General features: G+C 42.0%; 1 protein-coding gene and 1 long non-coding RNA gene across 2 annotated transcripts in view; one reads left to right on the top strand and one right to left on the bottom strand.

Annotated features, from left to right (window-relative positions):
- The window catches only part of TRPM3 (transient receptor potential cation channel subfamily M member 3), a 536483-nt gene extending 509103 nt beyond the window's left edge, over positions 1 to 27380 (top strand). The window contains exons 22-25 of the mRNA XM_019626368.1: positions 12397 to 12547; positions 12660 to 12859; positions 14783 to 14915; positions 24507 to 27380. Coding sequence (XP_019481913.1) covers positions 12397 to 12547; positions 12660 to 12859; positions 14783 to 14915; positions 24507 to 25959 — 1937 coding nt within the window. The 3' untranslated portion in view covers positions 25960 to 27380. The remainder of the gene's footprint in view (positions 1 to 12396; positions 12548 to 12659; positions 12860 to 14782; positions 14916 to 24506) is intronic.
- LOC109372858 (uncharacterized) lies at positions 1984 to 12230 on the bottom strand. Its single transcript, XR_002122107.1, has 3 exons — positions 12136 to 12230; positions 7384 to 7526; positions 1984 to 2555 (listed from the first exon to the last, which is right to left on the bottom strand). It is a non-coding gene; the product is annotated as an uncharacterized LOC109372858 (long non-coding RNA).
- Positions 27381 to 27777: the final 397 nt, after the last annotated feature.

The raw sequence follows: 27777 nt of genomic DNA, 5'->3' as shown, positions 1-27777 counted from the left end.
GCTGAAGTGCAATGGTGGAAACAGAAACAATCAAGTGTTTCTTTGGGATTCTATATGGATTACATTTGCTAATATCCCATTGGCCAAAGAAACTCACATGGCCAGACTCAGAATCAAGGGGCAAGGAAATAGATCCTACCTGTTTAGTGAGAGAAACTGTCAAATGAAGCTTGGATACAGGGAGAGAAGAGGAATTGGAGCTATTAAAGCAATCAACCTACTACATCATGGCAACAAACTCACTGACATGTATAACAGGGCAGTATAGATAGACATTGTTCCCCAGCAACAAGTGTACAGACTCTTTCTGACACTAATTCCTGATACCAAAAAATGAACTACTAAGGTTGGAATTTTGAAAGCCTCTCAAACAACAGTAAATAAATGATAAGTTTGTCTCTACGTAAAGGTAGATATATAGACCAGGAATAACACAAGATAACAGAGAGAATTGAATTTTCTTCCCTTCTCCACCATAATGTATGCCTCACAACTCATACACAACATACCTAGGCTTGTGACACCCTACCCTCTAATTCACTGCATTAAAAAATGAGAGTTGTTCAACTTAATTGTGCATTGTAAAAAGCTCAAAGCTGAACATATGAGCAAGTAGACCAGAAGCCCTGTAAAGCTTGGAGGCTGTCAGTGGTGCCCTCTTTTCCTCCTGTGGTGGCTGGATACCATATCTTGCAGTGGGGGCTAGTAATGTGATAGCTCTTCTGCTAGGAGTGGAAAGAATAAGGCTTCTACAAGTGACCTACAATTAGCTCCAAAGATAGATCATTTCATCTGGGGGTTATCCTGATCTTTTGCTTCTCTCCATGGCATCACAGAGTACTAGAATATCAGGTCTAGAGGAAGCTTAGAGTTCACCTAATCCAGAATTTCCCAACCATTAGTCACATAAACCATTCATTGTTTTGTAAAATATCTTATACTCATTAGTATTTTTCATGAAACTGGCTCATTTTTAAAATCTAAATTATTTTTTAAATTTTATATCATGGCCATACGTTGAAAAATCAGTATGATTTGATGTAAATAGAAGATAACCATAAAATAAACAGAATGAAAACACTACATTGTTGTGAAATTCTGTCCAGATGCTTGAGCCTTCGGCCTGCCCAGTCTTTACTAAAATGGGAGTTTCGCAAATGTGAAGGAAATGTTAAAGAAATATTATCCTCAAACTGACGCATTCCCTCTGATGGAGTCAGGAAGATTGCAAGAGGCTTGAAAAGGTCATCACTTTCTCACTATACAATTAAGTGTTATTTAATGCCTCATTCCTGTGTCCTAAAATCATCTTGGACTTCCTGAGGTATGTGTGCACCACACTGTAGAGAATATAGTCCAAGTCCTTATATTCATAGATAGAGGAACTGAGATCTCCTCTTACTCCTTTCTGATGCTTGCCTTTGTACCATGTCACCTCCAATTTGCATCTTACCCACCAGCTGCATCAAAAGAAGTAAAAGGCAGAGCGATGGATGGTGTTCTTGACTCTACAAAAGTTGGAGCTTACGTGGTTTTCAATTACCTTTGCTCTTCCTATCCTCCATTACTAGAGGACATTGGTGCTGGTCTGTTGAAATAAATAGAAAGTGCCCATAACTATGCGCACATAAAGAAAACTTCTGCCTGAATCTACCACTATCTAAAACTCTTAGATCAGGAAGCTTCTAGAAAGATATAGCCATACAAAAGGAGGCATCTTCAGTTGTCTAGCCAAAGAAAGCATTGTGTCAGGAAAAAGGCCCAAAGAGCAGAGCTATCTAAATCTAATTCACCCTTAGAGTCAATCTCAGGAGCTGTGCTAATGGTATTCTAAATCCTCCATGGCAAACTGTATGGATTTTCAAAAGGAGGTGGAGAAATCCTCTTTGTCTCCTTATCTTCTCAAGATGGATTTTCAGTTGAAAATCCTTTCTTAAAAAAAAAAAGAAAAGAAAACAGGATAAATGTAGTCATGCACTCAACTAAGCTCTTTATTCCGTTGCCTGTGATTTGGAAGGAGCTTGTGAGACATTTTTCAGTGAGGAGAGGAAGGGACAATCCGGATAATATCCTTCTTCATTGCATCTTTTTAAATGATGCTGATTATATCAAACATTGCTTGTTCTTTTTAAATGTCTAATGCTCTTTGGGAATAATGTGGTGTTTGCATTAAATCAACAATGTTTCTTCTCCCCTTACATTATAGGATGAAATCAAAAAGGCAAATGTCTTAATCTTTGGGACATGAGGGGCCTACACCTGATACCTGTTCTATGAGTTGAATTTCTTTCTTCATTCTCTGAATTTAAGTGTTCCACGCATTTATTTTACCTTCTTATTGATGGAAACAAGAAAAATTCACATGCTTATTAACCTGTCTCAATGTTTGTTCATAATTGAGAGATTCCTCTCAACCCCATGTTGGCACTTTCTTCAGAGGCACAAAGGAAAGAGTCTTCATGTGGAGCAGGCTTGAGTGGCCCTCCTGACTCTGGTCTTATTGTCTTTGAGATACTGGCAGAGATACTAAAGCTTTCTAAGCCACACTTCTTCATCTGTAAAATGGGGATAATAATATCTATTAGGTCAAAATATTGTCAAGGTTAAAATAAGTTGATATAAGTAAAGCTCATAGCACAGGGCCTTACATTTAAGCATGCAATAGGTGGTCACTATTATAATTATATATTACTACGTTGGAAAGATCACACGAGATAAAGGAGAGTACACAAAAGCTTTGGGGTTCAAGAAAGGATAGGATTCATTTCTGTATCATTCATAATTGCATCTCCAGGGCCAATTTCCACTGGCAAGGAGCAGGAACTCAGTATTTTGGAATGAATGAATGAATGAATGAATGAATGGTTCTCACGTTATCCCTTATATGCTGTGTGGTCTTGGGTAAGGCATTTCACCCCTTGTTGTGTGTTTCCTCAACTTTGAAACAAAACAATACATTTCTTACAGAGCTACAGGGAAGCTTTAATGCAATGACCAACGTAGAGCACCCAGCACAGAAACTGGCTCATGTTATGCTTTCCCTAGGTGTCTATTCCCAAATCTCTACTCTGCTTTATTTTTAAGGATTCCAAATAAAGAACTAGGATCTGAATTTCCTGGGACCTGAAACAAAAAGCTTTGTTTAAAAATGAGCACTAGGCAGTGTCCAGGGGCCCAGGATGTACATGGGAGAGGTCCCACAATACCCTCAGGCTGGTCCTTCATCAAAAATGTCAGGGTGGGGCTGGCCGAGTGGCTTGTTGGTTAAGAGTTGGCTTGACAGTGCAAGCTCTTAGCACCAGGGCTGCTGGTGCGGATCCCACATGGGCCAGTGACGCTGTGCCCTCTACAGTTAAGATGGTAAACAACAGCTCAACCTGGAGCTGGGCTGCTGTGAGTGGCTGGCAGCAGCATAGGCTGCAGTGGAGCAGCAGTGGGCTGCTGTGAGCTGCCATGAGCTGCCGTGAGCCACCGTGAACGGCCATCCAATGGCTGGAGACTGATCTGCCTCACCCAGGAAGAGCGCAATAATAATAACATGGGCCAGTGAAGCGACATCCTCCACAACTAGACTGAAGAACAAAAGGACAGCAACTTGTCTGTTTCCCTTCCCTGATTTCCCAATGTTGTTCCCTCCCCCAATTCCCCAATAAAATCTTAAAAAAAAAAAAAAAGTCAGGGTCTGAGAAAAGCAGGGTGTCCAATTTGACCCAACATTTTTGTTCCTGGGAAACTGTGAGGGTGGTATACATTAGGTATTGGCCAGGCTATGTGATCATGAGGAGGATCCTGAAAATGGACACAGAAATTATCTTTCACCTCAGACCTCACATTCTCATTTTTGAAGAAGCTAAGGAAAAGGTTCCATCTCTTGTGTCAATTTCAGTTGATTGGTTGTGCTTTGGGGAGTTTTGTGTTGAAAAGGATTCCAAGGCCACAACTTGGCTCAGAAGGAAAGAGTGTCGTGATTGATTAGCAGTGTCTGCCCAAGTACAAGATGGAGTGTTATGGCCGGTGTGCCTGGAGATTTACACAGCAGCATTCAGAAGGGAGATTTGCTATCACCTTTGCCAAAGACAAGGCATGTTCTTTTAATTGCAAAACTTGGCAATTGCAAAAACAAACAAATAAATAAACATCTGTTCTTATAGGAAATGTGGCACTGGAGATCTTAAACTAGATAGGAAAACAGACACTGACCCAGTGAAATCAACCAGGTGTAACCCCTGCAGAAATGCCTGACAAGGCAGGTCAAATGTACAGTGTGTAATGTTCCTGCCTGCATTCATTTGGCAAATATTTACTGAGCACCTACTATATGCCAGGGAGTGTTATAGCTGCTGTTTTTTTTTTTTATTGAACAAACAAAAACTCCTATTGCCATGGAGCTTGTATTCTAGGGAGGGATACTGTTGACCCTTATTTTAGTTATCATAAAAATTTATTTATAAAAAATTTTAAAAGTCCAGCCATTAGAGGGCTGCTCTCCAGAACATGTACAGAAAGTGGGGGATGGGGAGGTGGAGAGGCAGCTTTCTTACTTCATTTGCATGCTCTGGCCAGATTATGACTGCACAACCTAACATTGTGTTGGAGCCCAATCATCTGTTTCATTTCTACCTGTTAATGCAGGTTAGTAGAAATGGCACCTCCAACTTCCTGCCATGCAATGTGTCAGTGTGACCCACGTAGATAAACCATAGCAAATCTGAATCTCCAAACGTTTGATCCCTTCTAATTTGGCCATAACTGCATAAATGTAGACTTCCCACTCTGTCCCTGCACCTGCTCCCTGGGACCCCTGTGGCCTCATTTATCTATGATCACCTTCTAGAACAAGGTTTTCTTCACTTTGGGAGCAGCTGGCTGTGTCCTGGTGCTTGGCCAAAGTTTTCCAACTGCATTTACCCTCCTGACTTGATAATAGGTGAAATCTGTGTCATTAGTTTCTGAGTCAGAGGCCCCATTTGGACAACTGAGCATTGATCAGTGTAGACCCCTTAAGTTCTTTTGTGCTTAGGGAAAGAAGGAGAGCAACAGTGTCTCTGGGTCCTGAAACCCTCACACTGACTTAACCTTGGTATCAGGTCAGATTTCACATTCCTGGTTGCCCCTTCCAATCTTTTCATGCTACCCCAACACTCCAAATGCAGCCTCTCAGGAGTAGGGTGCCCAAAATACCAATGCCTTTTATTGCTGGCCTGTAGACAGGGGCTGGAGGTGAGGGTGATTGTATTAGCCAGGACTCTTAATCGCTAGTAATTGAAACTCAATTCAAATTGACTTAAGGAAAAAAAAATGAATTTTATGGTTTATATTACTGAAGAGGGCTGGTTTTAGGCATGGCTGGTTCAGAAATCAGTTTCCCTTCTCTGTGATACACTCACTCCTGGGCAGGCCCTCGCCACTTGGTAGCCTTACATCGCATTATAAAAAGAGAGCTGCTGTTTTATATTACTTTCTGCAAAATGTCCAAGGTTGATGCTCATTGGCTCTGATTGCTCAGGCTAGGGTCACATGTCCATCTCTGAACTAGTCACTGCAATCAGGGGATAAAGTACACTGATTAATCTCCTAATGGACCCTAGCCTGAGCACTGGAGTTCATTTCACCCAAACTTCATAGACTGAGTGGGGCTGGGGCCGTTCCACAAAGGGAAGCCAGGGTGCTCCTCCCAGAGGAAGGGGAAAGGTATACTGGGCAGGTGTTACCAGCAAACATCCACTAGAAGCACTCTGCATCATTACCAATGAAAAAGGAGGTGACAACATGCCACTTGATATGAAGGTGGTGGTGCCTACGTATGTATTGATTTCTTGCATTAGGATTGGGAGAATAGCCACTTAAGTGTCAGGTTCCAAAGCAGAGAAAGAGGAGGCACAGTGATAGCCACCAGCCAACACATCCCTAAAATCCACCCAGGTGTCATCTTGGGTGCATGTGTCCTGGAGGATTTCCTGAGAACATGAGCCTCAAGATACTGGTTGGTGCCATATGCAATCCAGATAACTTATCCACCATCTTGAAATCTGCTGCCGGTCAGGGCTTTAAGTTACCTAGTTCATCTTCATCAATGGTAGACATCTGTAAGTTTGAGTCAGAGCATTTTCTAGTGCAGATAAATGCCTACAACAAGGACATCATTAGAAGCCATTATAGAGCAGTGTTTTGCCCTAACTGCTGCCTATAATATTCCCTGCTTCTTTGCTGATATTACCAAATGAAGGCTGGTTTCTTAATGATTCATTTTTATTATCATTATCACTGTCACAAGGATCATCTAATTCATTTATACTGCACTTGTTGCTGTCGAATCTAGGTGATGGTCCTCAAATCTGGTCCTGACTACCAGACTGCTGGGTGTGACCCAGGCAGGAGGGGCTGCAACAGTTCTGCAGGGCTTCTTCAGAGCCCCCATCAGAGCTCACATCATCCAGAAATGCAATGCTCTCTTCCTTGTCTGTGCTTCTAAATTGTGAGGTTCTTAAACAACAGGAACTCTCTCTTTGATGCCCCAAATCCCTTGTACCCTGCGTGTTATAACCACTGAATAAATGTTTGTCGAATATGTGCTATGCATAGTGATTATAAAACGGAAATAAGACATAGTCCCTAAACTTGAGAAGCTTAAAGTCTATTCATTACTAAAGTAGCAATACTAATGTTAACCAAGTGCTGTGTGCTTCAGACTGAACTAAGTGCTTTGCATGCATTATCTTATGTAATGATCTTGACAACTGCCCCCCATATTACCTACTATTACTACCCCTATTTTACAGATTAGGAGGCTGTAGCTCATGGATTAAGCTAATGTCACATTATTTGAAAATGGTGGAATTGGGGCTTAAACCCAGGTCTACTTGATTATAATGCATGTTTCTAACCACTAAAGTAATACTACATCTATAAGGACAGGAGGAATAAAAAATGGGGAAGCTGAAATAAATTTATACCCAAGGGATTGGCAGGGAGTTCCCAGAGCCAAACACATTGACATCTAAGCAAATAATGTATAAAGGTATTAAGCTGGTCCAATCTTCGAACTGTTAGAGGGCTTTGAGGGATGGAGCAAAGGAACCAATCAAAGATGTAGAGATACGTCAATGACAATATCTGAAGGCCAATGGAAAGGTGTGTGGGCCATGAAACCAGCCAGCACCTGCTGTTCTCCCTGGTTTGCTCTTTAGGCTAGAAGGAAGGCCTTCGTGGAGGAAGTGTGTGGATGCTTCACTAACCATGGGGTCAAAAGAACAAGATGGATGAGCTGTGCCCTTCACAAGCTTATTTTACGTTCTCCCAGAGTGTAAAGAATAATCTCACAATGTCATTGAGAAATGGAGATCTGGGACCACCTCTGTCAAAGCTGTATAGTTTGTAACTTACCCGAAGCAGTTCTTTCTGCTGTTCTTTATCAGCTTTCCCCAGAGAGATCTGAGCAGGAGCCAGAGGAAAGGGCAGCACGAGAGTGACTGCCCCTCAGGAGGTCTGGCCGGGAGGAAGGGAGTAGATAAGTGGGGCGAGCTTCCCTAAGGAGAGAAAAGCAAAGCAAGTGATTCCTTGAGGGCTGTGGCCAAGTGGGTGACAGAGATCCTGAAGTCTGGTTAAGTGTGAGAAGCCTTCTTGCCAAGCCAAGGGTGGGGTTTTTGGAAAGGACCTAAAGAAGGAGCCAACAACCACTCAGAGCTAGGTCTGTCCATCATGAAGAAGCCTGCGGAACTATGGGAAATGTTTGTTACTGCTCAACAACCAAATTGTGTCCAATGATCTCCATTATTCATTCAACAAACAGTGATCATGTGTAGATATGTGTGTATGTGCTGAGTGTATACACTGAGCCAGGAATTGGGAAGCCATCAAGAGCAATTTTCTGGGCCGGCCGAGTGGCGCGATGGTTAAGAACTGGCTTGGGATGCCAGAGGACCCCGGTTCAGATCCCACATATGAGGGCCAGTGACACTGCCCTCTACAGCTAAGATTCTGAACAACAGCTCAACCTGGAGCTGGGATGCCTTGAGTCGCCAGCGACGGCGTAGGCTGCAGCCCCTGTGGCAGTGGGTCGCCATGGGCTACCGTATGTAGCCAGCAGCCAGCGTGAGCGGCCAGCAGCCGCCATGAGTGGCCGTCCAGAAGCCAGCGACTGATTTGCCTCACCCAGGAAGAGCACAATGATGGTGCCAACTTGGGCCAGTGAAGCAACATCCTCCACAACTAGATTGAAGGAAAAAATGACAGCAACTTGTCTATTCCCTTCCCCCAATTCCGCAGCACTGTTCCCATCCCCCCAATTCCCCAATAAAAATCTTTGAAAAAAAAAAAGAGCAGTTTTCCCACTGGGGATCTTGTGTGGGACACAGATGAGTAAATTGGTGGTGGTGACAGAGTGAGAAGCCTCCCAAAGGAATATGTGGGGGAGGGAGTGGGGTCTGGGATTATCAAGAAGATAAAATGACTGAAGAAACATTATTCATTAAAGAAAAAAGTATCTGAGACACTTGTTAAAGATGGTAAGGAAGACTTTATTCAAGGGAGTGGGGGTACTGCAATGGGGTTTTGTAATAGGGGAGAGAGACTGGGCTCAATTCTGAATACAACAGGAAAAACTGGGAATTTACAGCCAGGAACAGAGTGGGGGGTCAGTGGATGGAAAATCACTGAGAGGAAGCATCAGGGATAAGGGACATCCTGGCTCAACCGACCTAACAAGATTTTTTTTTCTTGGAGAATTTACTTTAGTTTTTAATTTATTAAATTTAAAGGGATGGCATTGGTTAGTAAAATTATATAAGTTTCAAGTATATGTTTCTATAATACATCATCTATGTATCACATTGTGTGTTCACCACCAGAGTCAGTTCTCCTTCCATCACTATATATTTGACCCCCTTTACCCTCTTCTACCATCTCCCTCCCCACTTTCCCTCTGGTAACCACTAAACTCTTGTCTGTGTCTATGAGTTTTTGTGTGTTTTTTTGTTTGTTTGTCTTGTTCCTTTGTTGCTTTCAGTTTTATATCCCACATATCAGTGAAATCATATGGTTCTTGACTTTTTGTCTGACTTATTTTGCTTAGCATAATAATTTCAAGATCCATCCATGTTGTCACAAATGGCAGTATTTCATCCTTTCTTACGGATAAGTAATATTCCATCATATATATGTACCACATCTTCTTTATCCAGTCATCTATCAAAGAACATTTTGGTTGTTTCCATGTCTTGGCCACTGTGAATAATGCTGCAATGAACATTTGGGGTCCATATATTTTTACAGATAAATATTTTCAGATGTTTTGGGTAGATATCCAGAAGAGGGATTGCTAGGTCATATGGTAATTCTATTCTTAACTTTTTGAGGAATTTCCATACTCTTTTCTATTGTTGCTGCCGCAATCTACATTCCCACCAACAGTGTATGAGCGTTACTTTTTCTCCACAGCCTTTCCAATTTTTGTTATTATTTGTCTTGTTGATGATAGTCATTCTAACAGGTGTGAGGTGATATCTCATTGTGGTTTTTATTTGCATTTCCCTAATAACTAATGAAATTGAGCACTTTTTCATATATCTGTTGGCTGTTTGTATGTCTTCTTGGGAGAAGCGTCTGTTCAGGTCCTCTGCCCGTTTTTTAATTGGATTGTTTGTTTTCTTGTTGTTGTTGAGTTATATGAGTTCGTAATATATTTTGGATATGAGCCCCTTATCAGAGATGTTGTTTGCAAATATCTTCCATTTGGTTGATTGCCTCTTTGTTTTGTCGATGGTTTCTTTTGCTATGCAGGAGCTTTTTAGTTTGATATAGTCCCATTCATTTATTTTTACTTTTACTTCCCTTGCCTTTGAGGCCAAATTCATAAAATCCTTTTTAAACCCAAGGCCCATAAGGTTAGTACCTATGCTTTCCTATGTTTAGGTCTTTGATCCATTTTGAGTTAATTTTGGTATATGATGACAGACAGCAGTCTAGTTTCATTCTTTTACATGTGGTTTTCCGATTTTCACAGCACCATTTATTGAAAAGACTTTCTTTTCTCCATTGTATGTTATTGGCTCCTTTGTCGAAAATTATCTGCCCATGTATATGTGGATTTATTTCTGGGTTTTCAGCTCTAGTCCATTGGTCTGGGTGTCTGTTTTTCTGCCAGTGCCATGCTGTTTTGATTATCTAACAAGCTTCTTGCTGAAGGCAGGCCAGGGTGATCAGACACCATTTGGGAAAGGGTGGAGGATAAGGAACCTGATTAAATATCAAGAGTGATCAGATATTGAAGGTGAGGATTCTGGCTAAACTGATTGATCAGGATTCTTGCTAAAATTGGACAATGCTGAGACAAACACAGAAGTCCAAAAGCTGAGGCCTAATTGAAAAAGAGCTCAGGGGGGCCTGAGTAGAGTTTGGTCAAGCAGAGAATCTTTGCCAATCCCTGTGCCGGTCCTGGGGGCAGCAAGTGAGCTGGGGTGGGCTTCAGAAAGCTAACTGAGCACTGAACATTGAATAGCATTTACCCAAGTGAAGCGTGGGAGTGGGAGCAAAGTGCCAGAGGGGTCTTTTGGAAATAAAAGAAACAAGACTCAAAATCAGGCAGTAAGAGATAGCATGACATTTCCAGGAACTGCAAGAAATTTGGTCCAGTTTGTGCTCATAGGGAAAAGTGGGAAGTGGCAAGAGATGGCACTGGGCCTGCCACCCTCAGAGTTTGGACTTCATCCTGGAGCCTGTGGGGGCCTCCATCACCGGGTTTTCATTCCAAATAGAGGGCTGTTTTGGGCAGTTAGTTCCACAACTGCCAATAATAAAAAGATTCCGGCTCTTTGAAAACACCCGATTCTAACACCCAATCATCTTGTAGGCAAGTCCAAGGAAAGCACTTTGACCGTCTTTCCCTGGCCAGGATCTTGGTGTCCTGATACTATGAAAACCCTCATAGCCTGAGAAGATGCATTTGGGGCTTGAGAGCATGTAGAAAATCATATAATTTTTGCAGCCTAATTATAGCTTGGTGGTCTTACCTTAGTGGCACCTGAGAATTACCTGGGAAGTTTTAAAAGAAATATTGATGCCTGAGCCATCCTCAAAGATTCTGATTCAGTTGTCTGGGGTGGAGCTTGGCATTGGCATTTTTTTAAAGCTCTGCAGGTGGTCCCCTGTGCAGCCAGGGTTGGGAAGTACTGCAATGCGCACAGCCTAGCAACATTAACTCTTGAGAAGGGAATGGACTCCCCTTGCCAGGTACTCCCTCCAAGAAGACCCTGGGTCCACTTTGCAAAGCTTCCTGGCAGACCCTCAAAAGCTGCCTGTGGTGGGTGACTGCTGAGGACTCTTCATGCCCCGCCCCTTTTTATAGATAGCTGCAAAAGGACCCTGTTCTAAAGCCAAATGAGGGACAGGGAGAGCTGAACAGGAGGGCAACCTCACCTACCCCCGGGCCCCTAAGGACATCATCTCACTCCCTAAGCCATGTCGGCTGAGCAGCACTAAGGAGCTTTGTCAAGGATTTCTTTTTCCCCTGAAGTTACCCGGAAACGCCAAGGAGGCCTCATTAGCACATGACTCACGCTCACCCAGACTCCCCCACACACATCACCTTCCTCCTCACCCCCACCTACAGATCTTTTTTTTCCCCATTTGCCCTTTTTTTTTTTTAATGCAATTGGGTTTTGTTCCCTGTGCCCTGAAAAGCACATTTTTGGAATGGAAATGCTGCTGGAAGAAAGCAGGTGGCTACAGGCTCAGAGGTCCCGGCCCATCACCCCTCATTGCCCTCCCCGTGAAATGCCATTTGTCAGGAGCATGGAGAGACAAGCCCTCTAAATACTTCCCAAGGCGAATTCCTGTTTTGTTCCTTCCTCACTGAGACAGCAAATCATTAACTCAGAGCCCCCCGGTTGTTTCTTGCAGCAATTAACAGCTGCCCCGTGTTAATTCCCAATCAATAGCCCCTCCGTGCTGCTGCTCTTACAGCTGTCGGGCTTCTGGCCTCCACAGCACATTTTGAAAGTAACTTGATGGGGCAGTGAGACTCTGCTTCTCCCACTGCTCCCCAGGAAAGCCCTCACCAGATTTCTAAGGACACCAAGTGCCCCTCAGTGAAAGTCAGGGACCAAGGGACAGAGTAAGCAAGCAAGGAACGCCTCCCACCTCTTGAGTCAGATGACAACTTGGGAGACAAGTGGAACCAGCTCCCTGGAGTAGCAGCAGCCCCTGGGGATATTCATGAAGCTTTCATTTTTCCATCCTGGCTCCTTTTGGAATTCTTTTTGTTGTTGTTGTTTTTCTGTTTGTTTTGAGATGGCTGTACTTTTCCTCCATCTTAAAAAAAAAAAAAAACCTCTTTCAGTCTTTTTTTTTGGACAAAATAGCCATGGTTTCTCATTTGTTGCTTGTGTTGCTTCCCTCCAGCTCCCTGTGGGCAGAATGAGACGCGAGAGGATGGTAAAATCATCCAGCTGCCTCCCTGCAAGACAGGAGCCTGGATTGTGCCCGCCATCATGGCCTGCTACCTTTTAGTAGCAAACATCCTGCTAGTCAACCTCCTCATCGCCGTCTTTAAGTAAGTGGGTCCTTCTTCAGAGCACTTGGGATGGAGTGGGGGCACTGGACGGGTGTGATGCTTTGGAAAGCAGTGGAGTTTCTCACTTGATTCTCTCTGGTCTCTATTGCAGCAATACGTTTTTTGAGGTAAAGTCAATATCCAACCAAGTGTGGAAGTTTCAGAGGTATCAGCTCATCATGACTTTCCATGAAAGGCCGGTTCTTCCCCCACCCCTGATCATCTTCAGCCACATGACCATGATATTCCAGCATCTGTGTTGCCGGTGGAGGAAACATGAGAGTGACCCAGATGAAAGGGACTATGGCCTGAGTAAGCTTTTAGTGACAGCCCTCAGCAGCCACAAATCAGAATCCCTACCGCTTACTATAGGCAGTCATTCAGGACCCTGAAGCTGCCGGTTCCTCCTGCTTTCTGCAGATTGCTCTGAAGACTTGGAAGGGAATGGGAGGGCATGCTTGCCTCAGAAACACTGCTAGAAAGAAGAGAGTAGGGGGCTGAAAATCATGTATTCTTAGCCTCACCTCACATCTTTTTTAGTGAGATAAAACCAATCTCCAGCAGGGCCGTTAGCACCTTCATAGGTTCTAAGTTCTTACTTTCCAGAAGTCCCACCACAAAATATATCAACCATATTTATATGCTCCCAATGCTGCATTATATATAATTTAAGCATCATTACATGAGTTGAGTTGCAGGTGACTAAGTTTGATTTTCCATTATCATTTCTGGACCTACCTTTTTTTTCTTTTTCTTTTTTAATCTCTTAAACATTTCCCAAGCCTTAGGAGTTGTGCTTATGTGACTTCAGAAGAAATCAGCCCTCCTTTCCATTATTCAAAGAGAAAAATAGAAGACCCTCCACCATCCACCTTCTAGTCCAGTGTTTCTAAAAGGAGGTTCTGTTAACATTGGGGCAGAACAATTCTTGGTTAGGTAGGATTGTCCCACGGCATCAGGGGATTTAGCACTTCGGGCCTCCACACATTAAATATCAACAGCTCCCGCAGATTCCTAAATGTCCCTTGGGCACCACCCACAGTTAAGGACCATTGAGCATCCAGCCCTATAGAAGCAAACTACTATGGTTTCTCAAAGTGTGTCAAGTAGACCGTTTACACTAAATCTACTGAACCGGAACCTCTAGAATTATGGCCCAGGAATTACTTCTAGGTGTTCACCAGTGGCTCTAAAGTTTGAAACCAAACCCACTTAATCAACTGCTTCTCTATGTCTGAAGCTTTTAACAACATTCCTGACACAGCAGTGCCTGACTTCTTTCTAGACATTAAAATTGGAGAGTTGGAGAGGGCTGGGAATTCCGAAGTTCACCATGTCCACCTGAAACATAAATTTAGGCAAATAGAAAGCTTGGGGTGGGGGTGGGGAGGTCCAAATTTACACTGGGCTTTTTCCATGGCTGTATCGGTTATGAATTAGTTTACCTGCTATTAACAGAAAGCCAGATTCGCAATAACACAAATAAGTAAGGTTTTATTTTTTTCACAAAGGTGACTCAGCTGACAGCCCAGAGCTCACCAGTGGCTCGCTGTTTTTAGGTTCAGCTACTTGTTATTGTCTTGTCTTGTGGTAGCAGAGTAGCTGTTGCACTTTCTGTCCTCACATTTATGCTCAAGGCAAGAAGAAAAGGGGAGGGTTAAAAAAAAAATGGAGAAAGACGCAGCCATATCTCTATAGTTTATCAGGAGAGCAAAATCTCTTCCCAATACACACCCCCTCCAGCAGACTTCTTTTGTTTATTGCGCCAAACTGGGTGTCATCGTTGCTGCTGCCTTCAAGGGCAACTGGGAATATATGTGTTTGGCTTTCCAGCCTCAGTAGTGGGAAAAGAGAAAGGGGAATGGGTTGCAAAAGGGCTTTTAGCAAGGCCAGTGACATATGTCTTCTGCCATACTCCTCATCCCAGAAACTGAGCTTTAAGGAAAAGTCCATCTTCTGTGTCGCTTCCCTTCTCCTTGATTTAGCTACATTTTTTACCTTACAGTTCCTGCAATAAACCAGAGATGTTCAAGTAAACTTCAGAGACCCATAGTGAATCTAACTCACAGAAAGATGACACAAGTTGCCTGGCGGGATGTGGATTTAGTTTGAGATTTGAGTAGGAGAATCTAGGCCCCTTTTTCTCACCTTGGTTTAGATTAGAATGCCATGAGGCCCCAAATCAGATTCCAGCGCTTTTACTTCTCTGACTTATATCTCATTTCTTTTCCACAGAACTGTTCATAACTGATGACGAGCTCAAGAAAGTGCATGACTTTGAAGAGCAGTGCATAGAGGAGTATTTCAGAGAAAAGGATGATCGGTTCAACTCGTCCAATGACGAGAGGATACGGGTGACTTCCGAGAGGTGTGTTCCCTGGGCGCGTGTCTCCCGGGATGCTTTATGCCATGGCATGCTTTATCAGTTGCTTTTGTTTGCACAGCCTCAAAAAACAGAAACCCCTTGTGTTTATTTTTGTTGTCCAATAAACCAGCAAGCTTATGAGAGAGCAGAACTTTGTCTGAAGGGTTTACAGATTCAAAACCCCAGACTCACAGATCCTGGACTTCTCTAGCAGGCATTAGCAGCCACCCTTATGGACACTAGAGATTGTTGGGTTCCAAGCATGGTAGGAGTTGCTGACTCAGGCCAGAAATTGGAAAGTTCTGAACCCAAATACGAAACTCAAGGCTCTCCAGCAGTTCTATGTTTTGCATAGATCACTGAGCATCTTCTCCAAAGCAATAGATGGTCCTAGTGCCTGGCTTCTATGGGTGCTCAGTACCTTCTAGGTAAACCGCAGCAACAGACTTATGAGTTAGTCAGAATAATGGCTGAGGAGTTTTGGTGTGTTTTGTTTTGTTTTTCCAGAATTATTTTGTTTTTTTCTTCTTATGAAATAAGATAAAAGCAAAGAAATAAAGGCAGATATTTCTCTTTTTATATATAACCAGTGGCTCCATATTTTTAGATCTCATTGACCAAATAGTTTTGTAGACTAGTGGGGATGTAAGAAAAATCTCAAAATAAAGACAGGAGAACCATTTTAATTTAATAAATCTAGCTTTATGCAAATGAGCTTACATGTTCTTGTTTTCCTCATTTTACTGTAGACTAATAAAAACATCATTTAGGGCTGGTACTTTGAAAACCCAGCATTTGGGAACACTGTTTTAAAGAATACCCAGAGTGTCACAAAGAACTGGTGTAACTTTGAATTTTTGGCATTTGTGATATAAAGATGGCAGAAGCAAAATATAAATACAGGCAAAAGGTATAATATATTGGTGAATTTAATCAACATGATTTAGACTTCTAAAATTTGAGTCAGTCATCTCTAGTTTTCTTGAAATGACATTTTGTCAGCTTACCCACTTCATACGTTCTCTAGTGGTTCTGTAGAAATTATGCAAATGGAATTTTTCTGTCCCTGGCCCTTTATTTCTTTAAAGAATGCAGTCTAGATAGGTAGGTGTATAGGCATATGCTATTGAGTGATTGTATCCATAGGTACTCAGCCAATATTAATAAAGTGTAAAATCATGCATAGATTTTATACAAATCTTTCACTGCAAAATAGAACATTTTATGATGATATAATGTGAAGTAATTTTCTGGCAAACAAAGGAAGGGGCTGTAAATCTGAAGATCTTTCTAATTCTGAAGCCTTACAAAAGCTATTTATTTATGGACATATAGCCATGTGGTTCCCAGAAAATTATGCCATGTAGACACATTGCCCGTTGCTCAGATGTCTTTCCAAAGCATATGTCCAGGGGCCTTTGAAATGGTTTTTGAATTCAGAAAGCCATAGACCTGGGAGGAAAGAAAGGCAGGGGGAGGAAGTGTTGAGGCACAAAGAAGCTTTTGCCTCTCTGAAGCACTAGAATGAGAGGTGCAGACCCAAGGCATGTGAGCGTATTGTGACCATGTCACCAATTCCTATTGGATGGAAACAGAAAGAAACTATATAGCATCTCCACCTGAGCTTCTCGCCCACACCTGCAAATGCTTTCAGGAGACTCTTCCCCAGGGCCCTGTTCCTCTCTGGGCGGATACAGAGCCCCACACTCCAGGAGGGTGACCAAGGTGAACAATTCCCAGAAATCCAGGACAGAGCATAGGCCACCCTCCCCATGTCCTAGGGATTAGCGACTTTCCGGAGTGATGGGGGCCAGGAGGACCAGGGTGATCTCATGACCAATCCCAGGTGCCAGAATGAGGGCCAGGCCTCACTCTGCTTCTGTTGCTTCTGTCTGTGTTTGGAGTTTTGTTTTGGTTGGCGGTGGTTGTGGTGTTGGTTTATTTTATGTTTGTAAATGTACCCCCAAAATAACATCTTTAAACACTAGAACTGCACTCAGCACAGCAGAAATACCGTGAAGTACATGAGGGAACAGAGAGCAGCTAAGGGGAGGGTAGATCTATATTACTCATTTCACACATACTCTAGGACATGGCCTTTCTGAGTGGAGTGGCAGGTGAAATCACCTGTCCTATTTACATTAGATAGGTGGGTGGATAGATGATAGATAGATGATAGATAGATAGATAGATAGGTAGATAGATGATAGATGATAGATAAGTAGACAGATGACAGACATGAATATACACACATATGGATAGGTACATATGTTTAATTTACATAAGTTAACTGTGTACATTCTATATAGTATTGAATACTACCTAATTCTCCCTGCATGTTAGATAGCCCCAGTACAGAAATTCTAAATCAGAAAAATTAAGAGCCAGGTCTCTGCTCTACTAAAAGACTTGGCGGAGGAGTTTCTTCACATAGTGAGCCCCATGTTCGAGCCCCATGTTCCTCCCCCTGCCAGTACCTTTAAAATACAATTTATTTATACGGGTTGTATTTGCACAAGTCTTTTCAGAAATACAAAAATACTTCCATAATTATCGATTTAAATGCATCATCATTATATTATATTTTTGCACCCAAATGGTATATAAAGAACTCAATACAGTATTTAGGAGATCATTAACACCTCGGAGGGGCTTGATTCTGAAAAATCTTTGTCTTTTCATTTTTATATAGCAATGATCCTGATGATCCTAATGCAATACAATTTCAGAATATAATGAGCTAATTCAGTAACCAATACCCTCCACTTTACTTGGGTCAATATTTAGCTAATGATGATTATATTAAAATAACCAAAATTTTAACCTATTTAGCTACATTGGCAACTGGCTTCTTTTCTGAGGATTTTTAGACTTTTGGCTGAAGACAACCAATCCTTAAAGTCTGTCCCATCAAATTCCATGCTCATTATCCTTTTACAAGCTTGATTCTGTTTTGGTATGTGCATAATGGGCTTTCACTGTATGCCAGACAATGTGGCAGGCACGAAAGACCCACAAGGCAGAACCCTATCCTCAAAAAACACAATCTCATTGAGTTCCAATGTACACCCAAGGCAGGAATAGCCAGAAACATCTAATCCAGTGGTTCTCAAACTTTGAGGGCCTCAAAATCATCTGGAGATCTTGTGACAGCACAGGTTTCTGAGTGTCCTCACCCCAACCCCCGACCCCCACCAGTTTCTGATTCACTACATCTGGGGTGGGGCCTGAGAATTTGCATTTCTAACAAGTTTCCAAGTGATGCTGATGCTGACGCTGCTGGTCCAAGGACCACATTTTGAGAACCACTGATGGAAGCCAGTGGACAAGTCCAGAGTTAGGAGAGGACAGCGCTGAATTATTCACTGTGGAGCACAGAAAATTTGACACATTAGACTTGGGAAAGGTTCTGGGTTCTGAATATTATTGAGAGCAGATTACTTGTACCCAAGGCAGCTGTTTCTCTCACACACCTGGCCAATGGTGATTTAACACATATGTACCGAGCAACTGGCATGAACAGAGCCAGGGTTAGAGGATAGAGATGGAAGGACTCTACTTTGAATGAATGCATAGTCTAGTTACACCCAGCTTCTATTTGAACAATTACTAGAAAAAGGAGAAATTGCCTTAGATATCGGTCTTCTGAATGAATACAGAAAAAACTAAATTCTTTTCTCTCAGAGAAAAATGTTTTACGTATGTGAACATCACTATCATCTCCCCACTTTGCTTTGCTTTTTCCAAACTAAATATCCCAAGATCCTTGAACTGCTTTCATGTATGCAGCAGATCTCCTATTACTCTGGTCATTTTCTCACTATGCACTTTAAATTGTCAACATCACCTTTTAAATGTGGTACCTAAAAAGAACTTAATTCTGTATTGTAGTTAGAGCCTTCATGCCTTCATTCATTCCTTTACTATTTTTGTGTACCTACTATGTGCTGAGCTAATACTCATAGAGTACAATAGGACAAGTAGTTCTTTCCATGTTATAAGGGAAAGAACACAGTACAATAGAAAGATTTTAATACTAATTCTCTAGTAACTAGGTGTGTGACCTTTAGCAAGTTACTCAGCTCCTCTGAACCTATGTCCCCATCTGTACAATGGAGTATTAACACCTAACTGTAGAGTGTTAAAAGTCATTGAGATAACATGTGCAATATTATGCTTTCAATAAATGGTTATTATTATTATTTGATCTATTTATTTTATTTGCTAATAGATTACATTATAATCATAGCAGCCAGGTCATGTCTTTGGTTCAGATGAGCCTACAATCAATTAAAACCAGGGCTTTTTCACATGAGCTGATTCAAATATCCTCAAACCTTGTTCTTAGGAAATGTTTGTTTTTAACCTAACATCAGGGTTAACATTCATTGCTGTGAAATTTTTCTTTAATTTTTTCTCTTTTGAGTCATTATTCTAGCACCTCAAAGACTCTTTGAATTCTGATTTTAACCGCTATATGAATTTTGATCCTATTAATTTTTTATAATTGTTTGCTTGATAAGCATACCTACTATGCCGTCAACAAAATTCAGCAAAATGTCCATTAGCACAGATTAGGTGAACCAAGATAGAACCGAGACATTACAGGACCCCAAAACATACTTTTCATGATGACATCAGCCCATTGTTCTACCATCTCTTGTTTGGTTCATCAGCCAGCCAGGTGTCCACATTTCTCCAGTCAGCCCAGTGTGTCAATCTCCCTGCTAGAATCACAATGTACTTTATCACAAATATTTTGTATCTACATAACTCTGTTAGTCTACATTATCAAAAAGAGGTAAGATTAATATTGAGCCCATGTAGTCTCCTGTTAACGAGCCCTGTCTTTTGGAAGCAGTCAGAAGATACCATCTGCTTAGTGACCTATGACTAAGCCATTCTTTAATGCTGCCTAGAATTTATGTCAAACTCCCCTAATTCCTAGGATCCAGGAATGTTGAATATCAGGAAAATATTTTCCTATCTGCAGCCTCCTGGCATTTCTTTATATTTCCCTTTGGTTCTTAAGGGTTACCTACATTTTCTGATGATTGCGGCTGGAAGTTCTTTTCTGGGCCCTTCCACTTATTTAAAGCGGAATTCACAAACTGGTGGCTTGCGGGCCGCATGTGCCCAGAGGGCTGCTGTGTTGGACTTACAGTGGTTATTAAAATTCATTCCAAATGTCTTTGGACTGGGCATGCCACAGGATCCCTACCTCTATTCTCTCAGGCCTTGCCCTCTTCACCTACTTACTTAATCTTCCCCGCCCACAGGCATTTAATTCTCAGACCCCTAACTTCAAGTTTCCAGATCATCTTCACCATCACCCCACTTGTCAGGCTCCACTTGTCAGGAGAAGTTGCAGTTTGAATTTTCTTCTTGGCAGTAACAATTTAAGCAAAGTGGGATATACGGTATTCCTAGTGTCATCTTTTAATCTAACATCTTTCCCAAGCCAATGAGCTTTGTACCCTTTTTTCACTTCACCTAGATCCAAAATAGTGAGAGACACATGACTATTAATAGTATATTCAACTTACAATTTTTCATAACAAAGAAAGACAAGATTAATTTAGGATATATGAAATTCATAAATAATCAAAAAACTGTATAAGCCAAAAAAAGATGAGCTTCATCCACCTCCTGCCATATCTTTCTCCAGTGCTGTTCTTTGGTATCTCCATTTATTGAGTTGAATTTAAACTTTTCTCCTTTTTTTTCCCCCCCCAGAGTAAAGGATAATTGGTCCAATGGGAAAGGCTGGTGATCCTAAAAGATTTAAATAATTCTCAAATTAGGTATCAGTCTGTGGATAAGCAAGAATTAGCTTTAGCTGTTCTGCATCATTGGCTTTGATTTGAAAACCCTTTCTTTCCCCCACCCCAAAAGCCCCCCAAAAACCCCCGTCATTGAGCTCATGTGATACAGGATTGTGTTTACCTTTCTTCCCACGCTGACCCTACTACTAGCACTCCAGGGAATATGTGAAATTTAGAACAGGTGTGGCCTGCCAATCCTCTTTTTCCTTTAACTCTATTTCATTTAACCACATTTTGAGGTTATCAGCAAGGACAATGAATTTCTAGAAAGTAACAATCCTTATGTTAAGGAATTGCATATTGCAGCTGAAATTTGCTATGCCCCCTTTTCCTCATCTTACTGGCTATGGAGGCTCGCTGTCTTCATAGCTAGATTTTTTTTTTGCTAACCTGTTGAGTCCCCTCTGATGGGCTCCTGGCTGTCACTTTCTTAGGCTCCCAGGAGCAGGAGCCACCTCACATCTTTCAAGGACCCTGTTGTGTCCCCACTGTGATTGCCTCCTGAGTTATTCTGAAATGAGCCACGCAAGGTCCGGAGATGTGAAAGAGGGAAAGAAAAATAAGGAGCTCCTCCTGTATGACATCTTCTATCCCACAGTCCCTCTTTTTGTCGTACTTTGTCACTTCCAGTATCTGTCCCCATGTGGCTTCCTATTGGTCCATAAATTCTTATCATTCTTATCTCCATTTTATCTCCTGAGTGGCTTGACCAGAGCCAGCTCCCAAGTGACTACAGTTATGACCCAAAACTCTTGGTTTGTTCCTCAGACCTAACTGTATTTGAGATACATGCCCATTGACACTTAACTTTCCAAGATTTGATTTTTTAATTAAGAAACATACTTTAGTTATGAACAAACACATACAAATTTGACTCTAGGCACGTTTATTCTTTTATAACTTCGACATGAACCCCCTATCAGTTACATCCATGACCCAAATGAGTATACAATTAGGTGGTTAAACACATCCAGAATTCTGGAAGAAAATGGATGAAATAGTCTTTTTTTTTTTTTAATCAAGTCTTATATTCCAAAGCGCCTCAGAGCCCACAGGAAAGTTAAGATTTAGTTCCTTGTAAAGAATAGTTGCTTGGCCCTATTGTAGCAGGCTTCCTAGTTCCTTCTATTCCCTGAGGCCATGCTCTTGGGGCTCCTGCTGGGAACCTCCTGTTTTGCCAGAGGAGCCTCTTCCCCCTTGAACCTCTCTGCTCTTCTCCCATCTCCTTGGGCTCCTTAGTCTCTGTGTCCCATTTACTACCCACCACCAGGTCCTGACTCTTCCACTGGCTCTGGTTGGTGCCTTAGCTCTGCCGCTCACCTGTTAGCTTTCTCTTCAGTGTTGGATCCTAGGGCTGTGTGGAGGTGGAATGTGGGGAGGGGGTCCCCACAACACGGGAGATATTTCACAATGCTCAGACTAATGATCACCTGCAATTATGCCAAAAGAACATCTTTTTCTCTTTCCATACCAACCTTGTATACACCAGGCTCCAGGAAAGGTAAGGAGAAGGAGGAAGAAAACTATCCTGCCTTTGGTTGTTCTGCCAACTCTAAAAAGCTAAAGGGGCTCGGTACCTAGAGTATCCAAAAAGTCTCATTCTACAGAAATGCAAAATCTATCCTTTTCCTGACTTTAATGAAGAAGTATTTGATCCACTTACCCAAAGCTTATTGCATTGCAAAAACTAAAATTGCAGTACTTGCAAAATCAAGCTCCATCAGTAGATGATGAAAAAGTGAATTATAAGTCTATAAGACATACAAACTTATAATTTTAAGTAATTTGTTCCTCAGGCTATGTTTATACCACAAAACAAAGTGAAACAGGGAAAAGTTGTATTTTCCTTCTGAATTAGCTGTTAGCTGGGTGAATAGCATTGGATTTGCCAGATGCAGAATTGCTCAGTTTACAGTTTTTTTGGGAATATCCCTGGGCATAGTGACTGAGAGAGCCTGGACCCTGGGCAATGCTGAGGTGGTATGGGCTCAGGAAAGAGCAAAGAAAAAATGTCTCCAAAACCTTAAACTGGGTGAAAGTAAGCCAGAGGTTAGAAGAGCAGTCTGTAGAGTGAGTTATTTGTTTTTTGGTTTTTTGAGGGAGCAGGGGGTGTTGCAGAGAAAAAGAGAGAGAGATAAATGTGCCCCAAGGCAAAGGAATCACACACACACACACACACACCACCCTGGCCAGCAGGAGAGCATGTCTCTCAGAGAGGGAAACCACTGCCTCTTAAACCTCCTTCTGGCACAGAAATGCATATTTCTCCCTAACAGTGGTGTTACTGTTATTAATACACCAGCAGCAGCAGCACAACAGCTGGGGAACCCAGCTGTAATTCCCACCGTTTTTTGCAAAGTGTATTCTGTACAATCAGTCATGTTCCTTTTAAGAGTCAACAATCAAATGATTTACTGTGCATATTGGGAGTATTGTAAAAGTATTTTTATACTCTCTAGAAAAGTTTAGAACGGATCTCATTTAGATCCTCTGAAAGACTTGCCGTCGGGAATTTGAAAGTGAACGTTTGAACTCAGACCATGACTTGGCTTTGATTTGTCCTTTCCAAGTTAATTTAAGCAAGTGGGCAACATGGCACAATTTTATTTTAACTATGTGGCTTCTGTCTTTGGAGATAAATGACCAGGTAGTTTATTAGACAATTGAAATCAAGTTAATAACAGTGACCGACTCCGTGAATCCTTATTGACCCATGGCAGGCATTGGGCTGGCAATATGGAAATGGAAACAGGAATATGAGACAGATCATGTCCTTAAGAATTTACAGAACTGTACACTTGAAATCTGTGTAACTTTACTAACCATTGTCACCCCAATAAACTTCAATTAAAAAAACAGAAAGAATTTACAATAGGGAGGGTCAAGACATCTAGATAAAACTAATATAAGGCATCTGTGATGAGCTACCCAGAGAGACAGAAAAAAAGGAGTAGAATAATTTAGGTACCTGTTGATAGACGCTTCAAAGTTTACCACAAATTACTTTCTATAATCTTGGTTAAATTTCTTGATGTTTGTATTTCTTTTATTAATGAAAGGATTGGATTAGATTAGATCAATGCCAAGTACCTCAGTACCAGAGCCGTATTAATTCCTTTGGAGACATTAAATTCTAAAAAGATTATTGGAAAACACAACAAAAAGAAAGATTATTATATAAATGTAAAATAAAAATAACCCCAGTCCACAAAATACAAGTTTTACATGTACATTGCAATAAGAATACTACATTCTAGAATTTTATTGCAAAATTCTGGGTAAAGTCATCAAAATGCAACATTTTCATTTTGTCGGTGATTCTGATAAGCCAACACCCTAATACTTATTTAGGTCATTAAACCCTGTCTCAAGCCACAGCTAAGCCATGGGAGTGGTAAAAGGATAGGACATTGGCCCCACTCCACGTCAATAAAAACTGGTGAACTTTGGTGTTTATTTACCGGGATTGTGCATTAGATTTCATTGAGGGAAAAGGGGATATGTCATTAAAAATCACTGGCTTGGGTAATCTCTAAAGCTTCTTCCAGCTCGAAAAGATTTGGATTCTATGATGCTCGGTGACAGCATCACTGCCATTCTCACCTCCCGACCCCCTCCTCAATACCTGTAACCTCTCAGTTTCCCTCTGGTAGGACATTGATGACCAAGGACCAGGCACAGCTTTGACCCCTGTGTCCATGCTCTGTCTGTAAACCCCTAGCATGGGAACCCAGCCCCAGGTGACTCTCATTCTCTCTTCCTCTCCCAGGGTAGAGAACATGTCCATGAGGCTAGAGGAAGTCAATGAGAGAGAGCACTGCATGAAGGCATCACTCCAGACTGTGGACATCCGGCTGGCACAGCTTGAGGACCTCATCGGGCGCATGGCCACTGCCCTGGAGCGTCTGACAGGTCTGGAGCGGGCCGAGTCCAACAAAATCCGCTCACGGACTTCCTCGGACTGCACAGATGCAGCCTACATTGTCCGCCAGAGCAGCTTCAACAGCCAAGAGGGGAACACCTTCAAGCTCCAAGAGAGTATAGACCCTGCAGGTGAGGAGACCATGTCCCCAACTTCTCCAACCCTAATGCCCCGTATGCGAAGTCATTCTTTCTATTCAGTCAATGTGAAAGACAAAGGTGGTATAGAAAAGTTGGAAAGTCTTTTTAAAGAAAGGTCCCTGAGCCTACACCGGGCTACTAGTTCCCACTCTATAGCAAAGGAACCCAAAGCTCCTGCAGCCCCTGCAAACACCTTGGCCATTGTTCCTGATTCCAGAAGACCATCATCATGTATAGACATCTATGTCTCTGCCATGGATGAGCTCCACTGTGATATAGACCCTCTGGACAATTCCATGAACATCCTTGGGCTAGGCGAGCCAAGCTTTACAGCTCCGGTACCTTCCACAGCTCCTTCAAGTAGTGCCTATGCAACTCTCGCACCCATAGACAGGCCTCCAAGCCGGAGCATTGATTTCGAGGACATCACCTCCATGGACACTAGATCTTTTTCTTCAGACTATACCCACCTCCCAGAGTGCCAAAACCCCTGGGACACTGACCCTCCAATGTACCACACCATCGAGCGTTCCAAAAGTAGCCGCTACCTACCCACCACGCCCTTTCTCCTAGAAGAGGCCCCCATCGTGAAATCTCATAGCTTTATGTTTTCTCCTTCGAGGAGCTATTACGCCAACTTTGGGGTACCCGTAAAAACAGCAGAGTACACAAGTATTACAGACTGTATTGACACAAGGTGTGTCAATGCCCCTCAAGTGATTGCTGACAGAGCCACCTTCCCTGGAGGCCTTGGAGGCAAAGTGGAAGATTCATCTTGCTGCCATCCCGAGCGAGAAGCAGAACTGAGTCACCCCAGCTCTGACACTGAGGAGAATGAGGCCAAAGGCCGGAGAGCCACCATCGCAATACCCTCCCAGGAGGGCGAGAACGCAGACAAAACCCTGTCCAACAACATCACGGTTCCCAAGATAGAGCGCGCCAACAGCTACTCTGCAGAGGAGCCAAGTGCGCCATATGCACACACCAGGAAAAGCTTCTCCATCAGTGACAAACTCGACAGGCAGCGGACCACAGCCAGCCTGCGAAATCCCTTCCAGAGGAGTAAGTCCTCCAAGCCAGAGGGCCGAGGGGACAGCTTGTCCATGAGGAGACTGTCCAGAACATCCGCTTTCCACAGCTTTGAAAGCAAGCACAACTAAACCTTAATAAGCATTGCAGGAAGCTCAAGAATCCAGCCCTAAAAGTCTCCCCGAACTCCACCTAGTCCCCTTCCTTGAAACATACCTGCTTTATTTCTGAGCTGAGCAAAACAAGCAATGCCTCGGGAGGTGTTAACTCAAAGATGACTTCTGGGCCACAGATCTAGAAAGCATTTGATCGGGCCCAGTGCCAAACACAAGGGGTGTCAGTCATACTCACACTCAATGGGGAGGAAGGGGAAAGAGAGGGAGAAGGGTTGAGATGAATGTGTATCACTAGTCACTTCAGAAAGCCATGAGCCCTGCGAACGAAGGGGCTTCACGCATTCTCCATGCCGGGAGGCATCTTTCCATTTCTGACCATTATCAAGAGGTTTAGGATGTAGGGCTAAATTGCAAAATAAAAATAAAATAAAGTAGCCAGCATACAAATGAGATATTCTAAACTTCAATTCTGTTTTCTTTTCACATTGGCTCCATTACTGGTGACTGATGAAGAGCATCCTTTTTATTCAGTATAAGCCGGCAGCAAGCAGTTCTACCTAACGTCCCACATCCTTCTCATGCCAACACCTCTGTAATTGATCATTTTAAAGAAAAAAACAAGGTAACAGTCATAGTTCACCTGTCTCTTATATATTCACTTCTGGTGCCACAACTGTTTATCTTTTCTGAAGAAAATAAGGGAAAAGAAATGCCTTTTTTTTTTTGTATTGCAAGCAAAATGAAAGAAGAACTGATGTTACAAACAAATGTCAAGTGGTCTGTTATATACAGTGGGCATTCAAGGGTAGTCGTGCAAGCTCAGGATGAATGTAACTAAATAATTTTATATTTTTTAATTTATTTTGTATCTCACCTGTCATCAATGAATTCGCTCACTGAATATATAATAGTGAACTAACAAAAAAATGTAGTGGGCAGAACTCACCTAAAATTGCCATGTGGGATGTTGTTATATTCTCACCGTTCATGTCATGTGTTATGCTGCTGTGTGGCCTTCATCATTTGCATGGCTCCACCATGTCTTCTGAACATTTCCAAGATGTAACTGCCAATTTTACACACGACTCATCACGTGACCATTTTGTATACGAATATCTGGTTATTACATGTGGATATTTTCATACCTAGAGTTTTGCCATTTAATCTGAGCTCAGCATAAATTTAATTGGCGTTTTTCAAGGGCTGGTATCTTTTTTATGGAAATGTTCCAAAGTACTTTTTAAGGAAGTTTCAAAACCATAAATAACCTTATAATTGACTGAGAGTTTGGTATCGACCCAAAGCCATTAGTTGCAGGCATACCATGAATATTTTTCTTATGTACAGAGCTACAAAAAAAAAAATACAAAAAGCTAAAATAGAAAAGAAATAAACCATGTAAAGAATTCTATAGTATATGCTGCTTATATACATATATATATATATATGCATTTACACAGAGAGACATGTTTATATATAGTATATAAACAGACATATAGAGCTTTCTTAAGAGACTTGGACTTTTCTATCACCTTAAAGTATAACCAGAATTTTTAATATCCAAGGAGTTCCATTGAAAGAATACATTATATTATATTTCAACAGATGTTGAAATTATGATTTTATTAAATCCCTATAACCTTAACTTTTCCTTATACCAAACTAGAGTTGTCAAAATTACTCAATACCTGCCCTCTGCCCCTTTTTTGACCGAAAACACTAGCTATCATGGCCTCTCATTTAGTCTGGTTTCTCCTGCCCAAAGTGTTTACACCAAGTACAATCTGAATGAATGTACAATTCTAAACCAGGTAGTCTTACAGATTCTAAAAT

Source organism: Hipposideros armiger, unplaced genomic scaffold, assembly GCF_001890085.2.
Source record: "Hipposideros armiger isolate ML-2016 unplaced genomic scaffold, ASM189008v1 scaffold_668, whole genome shotgun sequence".
NCBI lineage: Eukaryota > Metazoa > Chordata > Mammalia > Chiroptera > Hipposideridae > Hipposideros > Hipposideros armiger.
This window is presented reverse-complemented; position numbering and strand designations above follow the sequence as displayed.